Source organism: Hirundo rustica, chromosome 19, assembly GCF_015227805.2.
Source record: "Hirundo rustica isolate bHirRus1 chromosome 19, bHirRus1.pri.v3, whole genome shotgun sequence".
Classification (NCBI taxonomy): Eukaryota; Metazoa; Chordata; class Aves; order Passeriformes; family Hirundinidae; genus Hirundo; species Hirundo rustica.
Window position 1 is genome coordinate 9,354,587 of NC_053468.1, and position 17,792 is coordinate 9,372,378.

At 43.9% G+C, this 17,792-nt stretch overlaps 1 protein-coding gene across 2 annotated transcripts in view; it reads left to right on the forward strand.

Moving 5' to 3' along the window:
• Positions 1 to 17,792, forward strand: part of AUTS2 (activator of transcription and developmental regulator AUTS2) — a 771,484-nt gene that overhangs the window by 346,393 nt on the left and 407,299 nt on the right. For both annotated transcript variants that reach the window (XM_040082301.2, XM_040082302.2), the window contains exons 3-4: positions 3,597 to 3,698; positions 11,649 to 11,684. In XM_040082301.2, coding sequence (XP_039938235.1) covers positions 3,597 to 3,698; positions 11,649 to 11,684 — 138 coding nt within the window. The remainder of the gene's footprint in view (positions 1 to 3,596; positions 3,699 to 11,648; positions 11,685 to 17,792) is intronic.

Sequence of the window (17,792 nt, forward strand, 5' to 3'; positions counted from 1 at the left end):
TGTAAACCCTCGTTCACTCTGCCTGGTGCAAATTAGAGGATGAAAGCTGTGTTAATGTGGGGTAGAATCACAGAGTAACCAGAGTGGGAAGGGACCCCCAGGGATCACCCAGTCCAGCCCCTGTCCCTGCACAGGCACCCCAACAATCCCACCCTGGGCATCCCTGGGAGCTCCTGGAGCTGTGGCAGCCTCAGGCTGTGCCCATTCCCTGGGGAGCCTGGGCAGTGCCAGCACCCTCTGGGGGAAGAATCTTTCCCTAAAATCGAACCTGTTCCTCCCTGGCACAGCTCCAGCCCTTCCCTCAGTACCATTGCCAGTCCCCAGGTGCCTTGAGGAGGCACAATGGGGTTTTCATGCTGGTGTTGCTGTTTGCATGGGGCATCCTGCCAGGAACAGTAGAGGAACAAGAGTTGTCAACATTGCACTTTAATTTTTTTCCAAGGAAAGTTGCATTTCTATGGGGAAACTGATTTTAGGGTTCCTGTGAGCTCCAGGGTGATGCACCAGATGCACACAGTGTAACTAAGGATCCAGTCTGTTATCTGTGGACCTTTTTAGCAGCACTGTGTTGTTGCAGCATTGTTTTGAGCAGCTGAATCTGTGCAAATAGATTGAAATGAAATGACCCGTGGCCTGTCCACGTTAAGTGTTCTCATGTGCGTTTGAGTGTAACTTTAGGTTCTTAAGAGAAGACAACGGGCACATTTCCATGCTTTACTTTTTTTAATTTAACACAGATTGATGGGTTCTGGAATAAAATGTAAACCCTCAACAGTTTGGCACGTGGAGAAACTCAACTTGGAAAAAAGATAAGAAAATATGGAAAGCTTATAAATCTTAACTTGGACTTATTTCTGAGTTTGCTGTCTAGTCCATGCAGTTCACTTTTTTTCTACAGAGTTTCAGGCTCAGATATCTTCATCATATTCTCTTACTCCTTGTAAATTGTGTCTAGAAAAATGACATCTGCTGGGTTTTTCTTCTCTTCTCTGTAAATAGCTGGAATTCATGATGTAGAAGAATCATAAAACTGCTATGATTAATTAGCAAATAACTAATGTGTGAAGACTGTGCACAAACTAAATTTGGGTTCTAGAAATAAAATCTGAGACTGGGAAAAAAAAAAATCTTAAAACCCCACTTGCAGTAAGAGTTTTTCCATCATTGGGCGGAGGTTGACAAAAGACCAAGTCAGGGAAACTTGATCCATTTTCCTTTGGGTGGTTAAATTTTAAACTTGGGACCATAAAATTACAGGACACGGAGGTTCTAGATAAGATCAGTGAGTTATATATGAAGTGCAAGACTTCTTGAATTCGTTATCCTCCCCTCTGCCTCCAAGAACTGCTCCCAAGATCTCTTAGATCTGACCGATAAACCGTTCCATTGGAAATAAAAATCATTTTACTGGAAATGTTCTGGCTGAGCCGTGGGATATTTCGTTTATTTATTGAATTGTAAGTGTCTGACAAATCGCTCTGGTCCTTCTGCTACATTTTCTTTGAGCTGAGAGTATGCCTGTGCCGGTTTTTTGCAGTTGTGCTCATGCATTGCCACTCAGTTGCGCGTTGGAACTTTTAGTTTCGTGGACTTTATGTCCTTACTTTAATTTGACTGATGGAGAGCACCCAAAGCTGCCCTTTACTAGTGAGGAGAGTAAGGGATTAAGAAGTGGCACACAAATACCAAACTTGCAGATGCAGTTTGCTCTGGCAGTGGTAGGGAGAAAGTGATAACCTGAGGGTGAGGATACTTTTTGTGCCCATTCAGTGACCCTGGGAGGGAGCAGCTGTGGCTGTGGGTGAACAGAGTGGGAAAACATCAGCAAAGTGTAGGTTTTATTTGTGTGCACCTGTAAAAGCGCATTTGTGTGAATTTTTGTGTGTGCTTGTTTCTGGGGGAACTGGAAATAAATGAGAGGGAGAAGAAAGAGGGGGAAAAATGGTGATGGAGAGTGTTGGAGGAGGAACCTTTGGTCTCTAGTCATGGCATGAAGATGAATGAATACCTGCCCCAGTACAATCTGAATGGAATTTACCATCATCATATTAACAATTAGAATAAGTTAGCAGGACTTGTTTGGTGTTTGTTATATGAGTGTTGGTGAATGTAGTAGTTCTCTCATAAATTATTTCATTAGGTACCTCACCGAGTATTTTCTCTGCATTTACTTCTGCTTCCAGTATTTATGTTGTGTTTTTAAGTCTAAATTTCTGAAAGAGACTTCTTGCCAGTACTAACCTCCAGAGTTAGTTCAAACAAAGTATCAGCAAGGCTAAATGAAAAATTTAATACATTCAAGCAAAACATAGAGAAGGATACTTTAAACAAAGCTATGCATTTTCAGCACTGCAGTAGATGTGGATCATATCTTCCTCTTGATATCTAGGTGTATATGTGGTCATGGACATAGGTAATGGGTGTCTGTGGTGTTTCTCTCAGTACACTGCTGTGTAATGTGGTGACCTGAACAGTCCAAAGTGTAAGAGAAAGCAGATGTGTTCTCAATTGTAATGAAAATATAGTTTAGGGGTTTTTTGTACTTTTTATTTATTACAACGCAGTAAAGTTCATTAAAGCTGGTTTGAAAACCAAAAGCAGTTTGATACCTATTAAGTAGATCCTTTATGAACATTGAGGTTTGTTAGTTGAGAATTGTTTAGAGTACCAGGCAGTGTGGTTCAGGGCTAGTCCAGCAAAAGAAAGGCTTCTCTGGACTGGTGACCTCTTCTTCCCCTGGGAGACTCCCATTGATCTCAGGTCCTCCAGGCTCTTCTGCTGTAGTGAGGGAGGAGCTGATGCTGAGTGCTGCACTGTGATGCAAACTCCAAAAGCTTCATCCATGGCAGAAATACCCTGAGAAATCCAGAAGTTTCCCAGATGAAGGTCTCAGACTGTGATTGTCTTGAGACATGAGTGTTGCCTTGTCCTGCCTGCAGCACCTGGAGCTCCCACGGAGGCTGTGTGCCCGTGGTGTCCCTGTGTGTGCCCCTGTGCCATGCCCTGGTACAGGGACATGGTGTCCATGGTGTCTATGGTGTCCATGGGCTGTGCCCTGGCATAGGACATGGTGTCCATGGTATCCATGGGCTGTGCCCTGGCACAGGACATGGTGTCCATGGTGTCCATGGTATCCATGGTGTCCATGGGCTGTGCAAGGGCACAGGTCCGTGGTGTCCATGGTGTCCATGGTGTCCATGGGCTGTGCCCTGGCATAGGACACGGTGTCCATGGTGTCCATGGTGTTCATGGTGTCCCTGGGCTGTGCTCTGGCACAGGACACGGTGTCCCTGGTGTCCCATGGGCTGTGCTCTGGCACAGGACACGGTGTCCATGGTGTCCATGGGCTGTGCCAGGGCACAGGACATGGTGTCCATGGTGTTCATGGTGTCCCTGGGCTGTGCTCTGGCACAGGACACGGTGTCCATGGTGTCCATGGGCTGTGCCAGGGCACAGGACACGTTGCCCAGGACAGTGCATCAGAGCCATGACCCCACTAGTGCTGGGGCCTGGGGGGGTTAAAGGAGAGTGGGACAGGGGCACTTTGCTGAGCCAGGCTCAACTCTTGCTGTCTTTGTGTTTCCTGTGTGCTGCAGCTCAAGCCAGGCCAGAACAGCTGCCGAGACAGCGACAGCGAGAGCGCCAGCGGGGAGTCCAAGGGCTTCCACCGGAGCAGCTCCCGGGAAAGGCTCAGCGACGTAAGTGCAGCTCCTGCAGCGCAGGAATTCGGGGTAACCCTGCTGGACTTCCCCCAGGGGTGTGAGGCATAGCTGGATTTAGTTTCTGGGATGGTTCCTTGTTAAAATCTTCGCTTTGGGGGTTCGGGAGAGGAAGAGGCAACTTAGGTCTAGTGGCCGGTTCAGTAAACTTCTTAAAGTTTGATACAATGTCTTTCTGTGTGCAAACACTCAGCTCTTTGGAAACAGCTGAAGGCCAGTTAATGAAGTTAAAATGTTCTGCATAGTTGAGAAGTCAGATGGCCTCTTTTTACCCCAAGCTGTGGAGGGAAAGAATGTGTTTCTTTGGGCTACATACTGTCTTTATGAGAAGTACTTGAGTGTCTAGAGAGACTCAGTTGACTTATAATTAATGAATTGATATAACATGGCCAACAATAGCACAAGCTCTGCCTTTTATTGTTCTACCTGAAGTGCTGTGGAAGGGTCTGAGATGGCAGCCCTGTGGAGAGCGTTCTTCTCCATGGAGAATTCTGGTCATTCACCGAGTGACACACGAGTTGTTCTGACAGAGCAATGACCACAGAAATCTTTCTGTTGCTGCAATTAGATTACTATTTACTATGTGTACCATCACAATCCTTGAGTGTTTTAATCATGGCTCCCTGTCCTCTGTGCCACATGCTTTACAGCACAGAATATAAAGAAAGCCCTGTCCCAAAAGAGTATCTAAATTGGGGATTTTGTAGGTCATATCCTTTGCTGGTAAAAAGCATGGATAGCTACATCAGTCAGCCCAATTTGTACCAGCCAGCAGTCTGGCCCTACTTTTAACTAGCCCACATTTTGGAAATGGGGATTTTATCGATAGCATGTCTGTGTAGATTTGGATGACAGATACCAGATGGAGTCCTCCATAGGCCAATCCAATAAAACTGAACTGAGCAGGCATTAAAAGAAATACCTTTCTAAAGGATACATTTCGTTGTGCAAATTTAAGCCTGAAGGCACACAGCTAGCAATTTTTGCTGAATTGTACATATCACTGGAACAGATGCCTGATTTTTTTTTTTTCTTTCTGTGAAAGTGTGAAATCTGTAGCACTCTCTCTCCACATCCCTTTGTCACATTATTTTAGAGGTCTATTTCTTCCCCAGAGCCAGCCTTTATGGATAACATTCAGCTGAACACTTCAGAGCCTGCCCTTCATAGCTGTCAGCTGAGGTCAGTCTCAGGGCTGTAAGATCTCTTTGGAAGAGGAGAGTGAAACCAGAGGAGGTAATAAGGAAATGCTCTGTACAGGAAGCAGTGGATGGCAGCTCAATGTCAGCCTGTCACCATCATCATCCTGGTTTGTCTGAGCCCTGTGGCAGCTGGGAAGTCACTGCAACCAACTTCACAGTTACACAGCACCTTCCAGCAAAAAATTTCACAGCTCCTTACAAACATGGTTTTAATTTAACTTTGTCATTCCCTTGCAGTGTACTGAGTGGAGAGCTCTGAGGTTTATTGGGCTTCTCAGCAGCTCACAGCATTGCATTGCCAGACCTGGCAGAGAGAGCAGAGTCCTGGTTCCCCTTCCACTCATCAAATCCAGTTTTTCTCTGATGTTCTTACAATACTTTTCCTTTGTCTTGGCACTGTGGCAAATTAAAAGGAAGTAGAGAGCAAATACAACTTCCCTAGAGCACCCGAGAGAGGACAGAGGGATTCACAGGTTGCTCAGAAGAAATGTTATGTAAATATATGTGGAGATGTATATTTTAAAGTGTTATACATAATTTATGTTTTGCTTAATAAGGGAAGTTCCTTTCTGCTTTGATAATTCATTGCAACACCAGCACTGTCTCTCTGGTCTGACATTACCAGTTCAGCTGAGATTTGAAAAACACACACAAGACAGCTCTCAGTGTGCCTGGGTCAGTGGTGGCCTTCCCCAGGCTCCTTCAATTCAGAGCTGTCCATCCCATTGCCCCTCTCCCAAAGTCAGTTCAGAGCTGTCCATCCCATCCCAAAGTCAGTTCAGAGCTGTCCATCCCATTTCCCCTCTCCCAAAGTCAGTTCAGAGCTGTCCATCCCATTTCCCCTCTCCCAAAGTCAGTTCAGAGCTGTCCATCCCATTTCCCCTCTCCCAAAGTCAGTTCAGAGCTGTCCATCCCATCCCAAAGTCAGTTCAGAGCTGTCCATCCCATCCCAAAGTCAGTTCAGAGCTGTCCATCCCATCAGTTCAGAGCTGTCCATCTCATTGCCCCTCTCCCAGTCAGACACCCCTTGTGCTGAAATGACAGGACCTTCCAAATGGTTAAGTAATACTTTTTGAAGAAGTCAGATGTGTAATGATGCCCACTATTTACTGTCCAGAAAAAGCTACAGACACCAGAGTAAGTTTTCTCTGAAGCTTTGCTTCTGTTTTTACAATTATTTTCTCAGGGGAAAAAAAAAAAAGTTGTGTACCCAACAGAAGATAGAACAAAAAATATAAAGCATTGCAGGCAGATTAACCCTGAGGTCAGAGAGCAAATTTTGGCCATGAAATGTAATGAACCTCCACTGTTGTCACCTGGCAGCACTGTAAGATTAAGTATGGCTCCTGAATGGAAATACGGATAATGGCTGAAGTGCGTGTTCTCCGAGTGGATGATCCATTTTCCCATCCCCAGTTTGAGCAGGCTGGTGAAACAGGAACGTTAGAGCTTAGTGCAGAGCCTAAGTGAGAGCTCAGTGACAGATGCAGAATGAGGGAGAGGGGATAATGAATATCCAGTTGCAAACTGACATGTCAGTGCCTTCATCCCCTCTCCTGTCAGGTATCTTTCAACTCTGCCTATTGTAAATGTACCTGCAGTCCTTGGATAATGCAGGGTGATGCAAAGTGTGTTTACAAGGGGTGACTCCTTCCAGGCTAATGAGATCCAAGCAGGTAATTCGCAGCGTTTCCGAGAGGTGGGCAAAAATGAAAAGAAGATAATTCAATGAAAAGACCATGTTAAACAGGAGACTTTTCTCATAATGAGGCTTGAAATAGCATCAGACAGTAGGAAGGGGAATATCTTCCGTTCCTGTCAGATGCAATGCAGTGAGACTGATTTCTGTCAACTCCTCTCTTTGTCCTCGCCTCGCACACGTGTGCACACACCCCCACCCCTCTGTGAGAGAACATAATTAGCAGAGAATTTGACCTCTGCTAGATTAGGGATAATGATTGCTCAAATGCTCCAGTGCAAGCAGTGCCCTGATCCAGCTCTCCCTCTGAATTTCATAAACCCATGGCTCTCTGCCTTTCTCCTCTATATAGGTTTTTTTTTAGGAATGACAACTTGTTTTTTCCTTTATGGGCAGAGGTAGCTCCAGGGGCCTTAAAGAGAAATTGGAGAGCTGCTCCTCCTTTATATATAGGATGCTGTAGTCAGTTTAATCTCATCAAAATCTTGCCAGTAGTAGAATTCATTTTGTTGAGATCTTGCTTGGAGACAAGATGGCAGCGCTTTCTCTTTTGCTCAGCTTGGAGCTCAGTCAACTTGTTTTCCTTATCTTCTTGTATGTATTTATTTTTAATTGACTCCTCCCTCTTTGGAATACATTTTAGTCATGTTTTGCAAAACAGCCAGGAGGTTTACTTGAGGAAAACATGAGTTACAGCTAACCTGGATGGTAAAGGCACCAAGTATTCAGGGGTTCAGCCACCTCTTTGCTAATCAAAAATGAAAGTACCTGATTTCTTTGGAGCACATTCCTAAATTCCTGATCTACCTGATCAGCCCTGCTGCTGCCTCTGGTGTTGCTTGCAGGCTTTCAGTGAAGGGATGGACAGCAAAAGCCTCTCCCACATGGTCATTGGATGGGATTCAGCACCTCTTGCTGCAGTTGGCACTTTTCTATCTGAAATGTTTTTCCAGTTCCTGAACAGGGAGTGGGACAGGAATCTTCCCATTCATGCCTGTGTTAAAGGTCTTCTCTTGGGCTCTTAAAAAAGCTCATCAAAGCTGCTGCACTCCTCCTGAGTGCTCCCCTGCTCCCAGGGGTCTGCAGCTGTGTGCTCCTCCTGCGCTGGCTTCTTTGTGCTTGAGAGGAGCCACAGCGAGGTGCCCACAATGAGGGTCAAGTCCTGAGATCCTGCAGTCCCCTGCCCACCAGGCCTGCTGCTGTTTGCTTCAGGAAGAGTCTACACCCCTCCAGCAGTGTAATCCTGTGGGCAGCCCATGGTTTCAGCCCCAAATACAGCATATTTTCAAATCTTTTGTCTCCCATCCCTCCCACCACCTGTACAGAGCCAAAGACAAATTGAGGGACGGTGTTTGGGTTACGTGCTCTGAAATCCTCAGTGCTGCTCCCTAGCCAGAATTATCACCAGTGATCTTGGCTGTGTGTGGAGTGGAGCCAGAGGAGCAGAGCCGTGTGTTTGTGTGCTGTGCCAGGAGCTGCTCAGCAGCAGTGGCTGCGCTTTGTGTGCGTGTGGCTGCGAGGGTGGGGATGTGTGTGTTTGTGTGTCTGAGGCTGGGTGCTTAAATGCTTTGTTGCATTATGTTAATTCCTCGGCAGCGCAATCAAATTCATGTCGTAATTAAAGCTGTCAGTTGGAAGGCAAGCCAATCGCCAAGAAAACACAGCATAACAAATGAAGTGAAATGATTCTGCGTGTAGCTATACAATGCTTCGCCAGGCATGAAATTAAATAAGTAATTTGATGTTGACATCAGAAATTGAAATGATACCCACTGTTCCTTCATTCAGTCAGACCTGCATAAACAATAGCCAGAACAAATATGTACAACACAGTCTTTCTCCCCACCCAGCTCCCCAAGTAATGCACAATATATATGCAAAATGGGTATAACTGTGCCTTCCAAGACCTCAAGGATGTAATTTTCTTTGGTACACAATAAACTAATGCTTACACGAGGGTTACTACATTTTTGCTTCTGGGCCAAAGTTTTTCTCTTTAAGAAAGGATGGAAACAAAAAAACTAAACCAAAAAAAAAAAAAAAGAAGAAGAAGAAGAAGCCCAGAACCCTGTCAATTTTAAGCAAGTGTGTTTTGTTGATGGGCACCTGATGCAGGCTTCTGTTGGTGGTTGTGTGAATATCAAACAGTATTTCTAATGTCCTATTTCGCGAAGGGTTTCGGAAAGTGAAACCATTACCTCTATTATAGGCACACTTTATGTAAGAGCTATAGAACCTCCCAGTGCAGGATCACGACTCAGCATGGGCTTGTAAAGATGCTTGTACAGTTGGTACCGAGGCTGGGCACTGGGTAGTGGGATCCTTTCGCTATTGGGAGTTACCCAAAAGGTGAGAAGTTGTCTCCTTGCATAGCCCTCGCTTCAGCCTCTGTGCTCTGTCAACACACGGTTCACAACACAGCTGACAGTCATTCATGCATGTGCCGCACAGTCTTTCATACTTCAATTAAACAGAGTTTGCAAACTGTACTCTCCATATGCAGCATGCAATGTGTGAAGGGCTATATTTCCATCCAGCAAACTCGAGTTCCCTGAAAAAGCACAGTTGTTCAGTGAAAGTCATTTGACTGCTATGTTTCGACTGTCCTCCCATAGCCATTGCAGCATTGCTTTTGAAGGAATGAAAATATTCAGTGGGAAATATTTTGTTTGCTTATTCTTTTTTTCTTCTTCTTTATTGTTTTGTTTTGATACTCTATCCTTCCAAAACTTGGAATAAAAAGCAGACAAAAAAAATTACACACAGATGCAGAATGCAAACTTTGGCGCTTTCAGCCAGTAAAGTAAGTTTAAAAAAACTGTGAGCGAAGGAGTGGGACTCGCTTGGCATCTGTACATAGCTGAAACAAAACTGGTTATAATGATTGCACGTGTTGTACTCGTGGGTAGATCTCCAGCTTAAATGAAAGGAATTTCAATGGCATGAAGCAGAGAGCAGGAGGAGTGAGGTGTGTGCCGTGTTCGACGCTGAGCAGGGTGCTCTGTGCCAGGGCTGCAGAGCTGCAGGGCCACAGGGGCACCCAGGGATGCCCAAAATCAAGAGCCAAACAATATTTAGATGATAAAAAGCTGTTACCTTTAATGAAGGTCCTCCGGGTGTAAGTATGGCAAAATGCACACGGGATACAGGACTTCAACAATTTTATAAGTTTAACAAATACTTTACAGAAATTATCCAATTAGTGGAGCAGTTAATTAAGCAATCCCCCCCCTTTTGGTTCTGCCCTCCACTGAAGCCCCCCTTGCCCCACCATCTTCTAGCCCCACATTTATTATGTCTACAATATATGGAAAAAATAAACCATCCTTGGTTAACTCTAGAGGCAAGACTAAATAAGAGTCCAAGAAGGTGAGCTTACTGATCTAAGATCGAAGAGAAAGGGTAGGAAAAGGACTGGAGTTAGTTAAGGATATAGTAGCAGTTTACAGAGTCATGGATATATGAAAAATGTATAGAAAGCCAAAATCTTTTTGGCATCTCCAAAGCAGGGCCCATGCCCACGGGGGGCGATGGGCAGGGCTGTGCCGGGGTGCAGGTCAGTGCAGCAGGATGCTCATTGACAGGGACACAGGGCAGCACAGCTGTCAGGGACATCAGCCCTGGCACCAGAGGGGTGTGCTGTGGGCCATGGTGGCACAGCAGCAAGAGCAGGGGCAGGAGGAGTTTGGAATGTCTCTGTTTGTGTGCACTTCCCTTGCCCGCTGATAGCCAGAGCCGTGCCCTGCCAATCTGCGGTTCGGGCCCCTGTCTGGGAACGGGGATGAAGAGATGAAAATTCCGTGTTTTCCCAGGGGTGTGCCCGGGCTGTTGGGGCCCCTGTGCAGCTGTGGGTGTCCCCGAGCCGTGGCACCAGCGAGGCTGTGCTGAGGAACAGAGCTGGGAACTGAGCCCCAGGAGTGTCACCCTGCTGTCTGGACAGCCCCCTGCCCACCAGAGGATGCTCCTCTGCTTTCTGCTGCTGGGAGCTGCTCCCCTCGAATGGAGCAGCCTGTCCTGGATTAGCACCGGGATGTTTTGGGCTCCCCCATGTCTCTGAGACCTGCTGTGTAATCCGCATTGCTCAGATGAAAAACTAATGAAACAAAACCCTTTATCTCCTTAATTCCTGTGAATGTAGAGGTTCTGGTCGTGTCCCACTTAAACTGAATTTCACGATGCTTTTTTTTCTTTTTTTTAAAGCATTTAAACAAATTGATTATTTTCCATGGTAGCAATATTAGTTTTAATTATTTTTATAGGTTTGAGTTTTTAAACCTATTTCACACTGTAGATATTTGCTGTTTGCTTTTTTGTTGTTGCTGTTGTCGTTTCTAAATCCTTGCCAAACATTGTGGACATCCAAATGGGAAATTGTGGTGACTGCATTCTCCAGAAAACGGTACATTGACTAAAGCGGCTTCTCTGTGCCCACGCATTCTTTACATTTCAGACTACTAATTATGTTTACAAAATGTCTCATTTTAGAAAAGCACTATGTGTGTACTAACCAGGGCCTTTCGGGAATAAATTGGCAAACAGGTCATACACTGAAAAAGTCATCCAAACCCACCGGGCTTTTTTGTTTTGAAGTCGGTCTACTTTTTTTTCCCTTTCTCCCCCTCCTGCCTGCCCCTTTGTGGCCACGAAGCTGAGGAGCTGGAGTCCAGGGCATTGAATGTCAGCATGTCAGGGAGGCTGGTTGATGAGTGTCTGTTTAGTCTCAGTGCAGGGCGAAATGCCATCATTAATTCATTACCCAGCTGCCTGTCAAATAAATTGGCAATTACGTCCACCGCAGAAGCTTGGAATTCAGTAAATAGCACGTTGCCATCTCCGAGTCGTTGAGAGATGTAAAGGGGAAAATTAAGCAACAGCGTGTTTGTTTCAGTAGCAGATGACAAGGGGCAGGACGTCGGTGCTGTGATGTGGTGATGAAAAGCTTGGAAAGGGCCGGTAATGAGCTGTGTGGATTGGAACGTGTTAAAAACCACCACTGACTTTCCACTTTGTCTTTGTGTTTTATTGCAGAGCTCAGCTCCTTCCAGCTTGGGAACAGGCTACTTTGTAAGTGTATCTCCACTTTCACACGCGTGCCTCTGGGCAGCAGAGTGCTCCTCACACAAAACGCTTCGCACAAGGAGCGGGGACACAGGGATATCCCACCGACCCTGCTCTGCCCAGTCACTGAATCCCTTCTTATTTCTTCTTATTTCTTCTTATTTCCTCCTCCACAAATGCATTGGAAGTAATATTTCCAACGTGGTGGTCCGTGTTTTCTTGAGCTAAGCGGGTGTCATATTAATTTACGACATAAATTTTATCAGCACTTAATTCACACGATTACAGCAAATAGAATGAGCCGTGGTCTCTCCAGCTCTCTAGTGGGAGATGGTAGGATCTCGATTCCCCCTTGCACCAGTTCTTGTTGATTCACAGATTTTAAAGAGCCCATTACAATGTCTTCCCTCATCTCCTGTGTACCACAGCCCAGAGAACGTGGCACAGTGATCTCTACCTGTTGCTTAAAAACCCATGGCTCCTGCACAATCTTGGAAAACACACAAGTTATATTTATGCCAGATTTACATTTTATGTCCTGAGAAGCAGATCAGGCCCCAGCTGGTTTGAAAATTGATCAGGTTTTTTTGGGCTTGTGATTTATTTGCATGCACCTGTATTGATTTAACAGTCTGTATTCATACCTTTCTGTTCATTCCCACATTCATCAGTATACCTTTTACTTACACAGATAAGTTTGGGAGCAAAAAAAATGTTTTCCAGTCAGTCCAATGTACTGCTTATTTTCTTCCAAGATTTATATTTAAATTGCTCATATCCTGTTTCTCTTGTAACTTGTGCTGTATTCTCCAAGCACTTCTTTTCTGCCTTTATAATAACTGTAGGAGAAGCAGAGCATTGTGTATGTCCAAAACCAGGTGGGTAAAGTGCAGCGAGCCTTGTCCCATAGCACTGCTCTGTGAAGTTATCAGTATAATCAAATCCTGCTTCTATCTTCTCATTGATCTCTGGGGAGAAGTAAACTCTATGGCATTCAATTACAGGATGGAAAAACTTGGTTGCACTCTTGTCACATTCCCAGAGAGTCATTTTCTTCTATTAGTTCATGGTGAAATTTAGTCTTTTGTCATAGAGGTCTGTGATCCTGTGAGAAAGTTCTGAGATAAATTGTGTACGTGTGGTCACACAAAAATTACACAAAAATTTCCCAATACCTGGAGAAATGCTGTGTCCTGCTGGATTTACATTGGCCTTCTGCACAAACAGAACATTCACGCTGCTGGTGGTGAGGCATGAAAAGAGCATCCTCAAGTGAAAAAATTTTGTGGTAGTTCTAATTATATCAAGGCCCAAATCAGTGTAAGGTAAGTTGTAAAACAGGAAAATGAGCTGGTTTCCTTTTCATCACTTGCCCTGGGTTGTGTCATGTATTTTTAAGAGGGAGGGGACGAAGGGAAAAATTATATCAAATGGCTCAATGTTTTTTTAGAATTAAAACTAAACCTTGAATGTCTTTCCATAGTTCAGAATGAATTGCTTTCCTTTGCCTGGGAAAATTCCAATCATACAGAGGTCTGTGGACATGCTCTGGAATGGGACAGGTATATTATGGGCTGGAGGGCTGTGCCATGGGTAAATAAGCTGTGTTCCTTGCAGCAAGAGCTGAATGTGCAAGGTTTGAGAGCGGTGCTCAGCTTCCTCTCTAGGCAGCAGAGGTAACAGAAGAGAAGCCATCTGCTGTTCCCTGCACCATACTGTCTGTGGGTTGGTCCACTAAAGTGAAAATCTGGAAGGTGTCAGCATCCCCTATGCTCCAACAGAAAGCTTGAAAGTTTCCAGCTCTCCTGAGCGAGGGATTTAGTAACAAGAAGAAGCCTGACGTCTTCTCGGGCCGATGGATTGGCACCTCAAATCATTCCAATTTGGGTCTGTGTAGGTGGGGGAGACATCCCTTGTTGGTGCCATTAATATATTTAACTGAGCTCTTTCTACAGTCACAGTACTGAGTCTTAAACTTTCTTCTTTCTTTCCTCACTACTAGCCAAGTAGGTAGAAAATGTCCTTCAGTTTCTATCTTAAAGTTGTTTTTACACTCACACAGTCTTGGATGGAACATGAAGGGGTTTTTTCCTCCCTTTTCACTTTGGAAAATTGTTTTTAGGATTATCTTGCTTGTTGTTTTAAAAAAAGCCCGGACTCTTATTAACTTACATGGGGCAAATACAACCCAGATGTGTTTTGTGGTACCAGACAATGAGAAAAATGCTCCAGAATGATCCAATTAGCATGTGTTTCTGATCAATGTAATTATTGTATTATCAAAGTGCAAAGGAATATGCACTTGAATTGACTTTTTTCCAAAGTCTTTAACTAGAAAAGACTGTTAGTTTTTGTGTTTGGTGTTAACCCAGAACATCAAAACAGGGGTCATTGGTCTCAAATACAGTAAAAATAACTTCTAGTTTAATAGATAATAATAAAGCTTTGGACTTTGGAAATGATTTAGTGTATGTTGTACATTGGACTATGAAATATTCTGTACTGCAGCTCACCAGAGGGAACAGAGGAACCAGGTAGGTGAAAATGGACTGAAGGACATCTACTGCAGAGGGAAGCAGGCTTTATTCAGAAAGGAATGAACGCTGAGGTATGGATTCAGTAGCACATGTTTGCTGTTTAAATCAAGTATTAATGGAATCTTCATGTGTTTAGGCCATGTTGCCTAGCATAGAGATAATCCATGTCCAGCCTGGAATCCCCTTTGAGGACTCTGCTTGTGCCAGGCACTCAGGTTTGAGGGGTGATGGGTCATGTGTCTGCAATGTTTGTGGATGCTATGCATGCTACAGCAAAGCTAACATGACTTCTAGATCCTGTTACTCTGTAGAGTCTCTGGAGATCACTGAGTGTTTAAGGAAACATTTATAAAGCTGACACTTCCCAGTAACACAAATTTGTTCCTCTAATATCTCTGTGATAGCTCCATCCTAGTAATTCATTATGCACCTTCAGTTACCTGATTTTATACTGCGAGTAGATCAAGTTCTGAATGCAGAGCTGGAGACTGAGTTGTTCTGTTCTTGCTGCCTCTATCTAAGTGCTCCTGGAAAAGCAATAGGGAAAGGGAAAAGGTACGTGCTCTGGGAGGGCATTCCCACAGCCTGCTTTGGCAGTGGAGAGGGTTGGGAATCTCCAGCAGGTAATTCAGCCTAACCCACACCCAGCTGGGTGATAGAACTGCCCTTGATTAAACAAAAACAAACCTTGTGATGGGCTGCCTTCAGCAAAATGGGACCAGTGTGGGTGGCCACTGAAGGAGAGGGGATGGTGCAAAGTTGTCGAGGAGCTCTAAATGCATCTTCAAGTCTGGATTTCAGTTGGGAACAACTCTCTTCTACTCCAGCAGGTGTTAGTAAGCTCTGTAGATTCTGTTAAAAGACAATTTTGTTGGAGTCTGTTTCACCTGTCTTAGTGCTCCTTGTCAGAGGAGACACTTTCCCACCCTTTTTGCATATTATTAAACCAATAGTCAGAGAAGAAGAGGTAAAAATCATTCTAATTCTTCTGGAAGCCTTTTGTGCTGGCCTGACTTCGCTGCTTCCTGTGGGATCAGTCCAGTCTATGATTGGTGCATGTGAAAAAAAATTTAGGTGTGCTGTTAATATCGGTGCACCCTAAGAAATCATTACTTAATATTTCCTGGAAGATCTCCCAGTTGTCTTTGATATTTTTGCATTGCAAATTGTCATTGTCTCTCCTCAAAGACAGATTATAAGGTAGATTACATCTCATCAAGATGTCAGATCAGATAATTGGAAAGTAGTTAGAATTTTAGAAAAGAAATCACCATCTCTTTAACTTTGAAAGGAAAGCTATTTGAATTATGGGAGTTTTTAATGTTGTCCAGCTGTCTTGAGATTTCAGAAAGTTGAGATGTTTTAGAATACAATTGGAATTTGTATAACAGTAAAACTTTTTCTCTTACCTAGCTTTGAAGAATGGCTTTTGCTCATTTGTGTATCTTGCACCCAGCCAAATTCCTCTTAAAAGTAGATAGTGGTTCATTAGTTTGCAACACAAAACAGAGCAGAAATCAAAACTTAAATAACTGACTCTTTTACTTCTAAACAACAACCCTGATTCCCAAGATTGTCAGGTTCTTTGGCAATTGTACGGTTTCTCTGCTTTTGGCAACTTATTTCTATTTCTGTATATGTCTACTTCTTGAGTCTTTGTTCCAGTTTCTGAGCATTTTCTGTTCCTTTTTTAATGTTTTGTTGTTGTTGTTGTTGTTGGTTTTTTGTTGTTGTTGGTTTTTGGTTTTGGGGTTTTTTTGTTGTTGTTTTGATTTTGGGGTTTTTTTTGGATTGCAGGTTTGTGTTATTTTCTTTTCCTCTAAATGCTGAGAGTTTGTGAATTTTTCAGAGCAGGGTAGAATTTGGTAGTAAGCTGGTGATGGAAATAACATTGGGAAAGCAGAAGACTCCCTGTGACCCTTCTTTTCCAAACAATGCTCTTGCTCCACCTTGAAAAAAGAAAAAAAAAAAAAAAAAAAAAAGAAAGAAAAGCTAAAACTGTGCTTTGCACATGGTCTGGTGACTCAGACAAACATAAATCGTGAGCTTATTCCCCGAGGCTCTGGCTAATCAGTTGTGCTATCCAATTTGGCCCAGGGTGGGTTGAGTTCAGCAGATGTTTGCACAGTTGCAGCGTGCCACTGGGACGTGCTGGGTTGTGCAATGTTGCATTGCATTACTCAGAGCTCTAAAAACCCATCCCAGGGAGAATAAGGGGAGCACCAGTGGTGTTTAGTATGGATACGATGGAAAACCAGTCTTTGGCCTAGATCAGGCCAACTATTTCTCCGTGCACTGGCAGGGATTTTCACCCGAGACTTCATCTTGCCAGAAGAAATGTGGAATTAGTTACAGCAGCACATTCTCTGCTCTCAGAGAGCCCTTCAAAGAGCACATTTTCCCTCGTTGCCTGGTCCATATGTTTTGGCAGTGATCCTGAGGAGCTGAGCTTTGTTCCTTGAGGTGGTCAGGTTTGTGATACTGGTGACTCCTGGGTGAGAGGGGGTGAAGTGACTCCACTCCTGTGAAGTGCAGTAGGACCCACTGTCTTCCAGAGAACAGATTAGATCAAAAGCATCTTTAGAAAGGGGTTCAATAAATCTAACCTGCTAAAGCTGCAGAAGGGATGTAGTGCTGTGCTCCACGTCATGTGCACGGTGGTGTTGGTAAATAAAAAAAACGTTCTTGCAAGTAGGTTAAGCTGCTCAGATAATTTTAGAGCTTGACTTTAGAAGCCAAACATTTAAAATGCATTTTGCTGATGTAAAAGTGTGTGTCCGTCTGAAATACCCTGAGGTCCACAAAAGCACTGCACAGTGGCTGTTGGGATGTCACCACACCATAAACTGTCGTGTCCCCTGTGAATAGAGTTGGAAAGAGGATCCTTGTTATCCTCTCTTTGGCACTATAAATCATTGTTAACGAATCCTAATTTGCTTAGTAGAGTAATGAATGATCTCCAATTTTCTCACTGTAATTAGTTTTACCAACTATTATTGTGAAGGGTATATTGAAATCCATTTTAACTTCACTTGAAATTCTCCATGTGCCCATTCTTTGCAGAAGTGAAGCTGACAACAGAGGTTATGAATCTTCTGATAGTAAATTCAGATTTGAGCAAAGTGGACAAGATCCCCAGTAGAAATCTCTCTGTGGGCTGTAATTACTCATTAGTGTTTGCAGCCCTCAGTGGAGTCCGTTTGGTGTGGTGCCCTGAGATCAGGAGACCTGGTGTTTCTTCATCTAAAATCTTTTAGGTGTTGTCTTTTGTTTTCCAGGAGCCATTAAAAATGCAGTTTATTCTAACTGCTGCTTGTAAGGGAGGCATCATTGCCAGCTAAATACATTGCATGTAATAAAGTCTACCCCAGGTCTATTAATTTTAGCATTTATAAACTGTAGTGCTGTTCCTAGGGAAAACTGAGACTCATTAAAGAGTTTGCTAACAACATGACCAGCAAAGCAAGAAGAGAAAGAGCATCTGCATTTCCAGCATCCTGCTCATCACAATAAGAATACTTGGAGCAAAACAACAGGTTTTGGAGAAGAAAACTGTCTATTTCACATATTATTAACT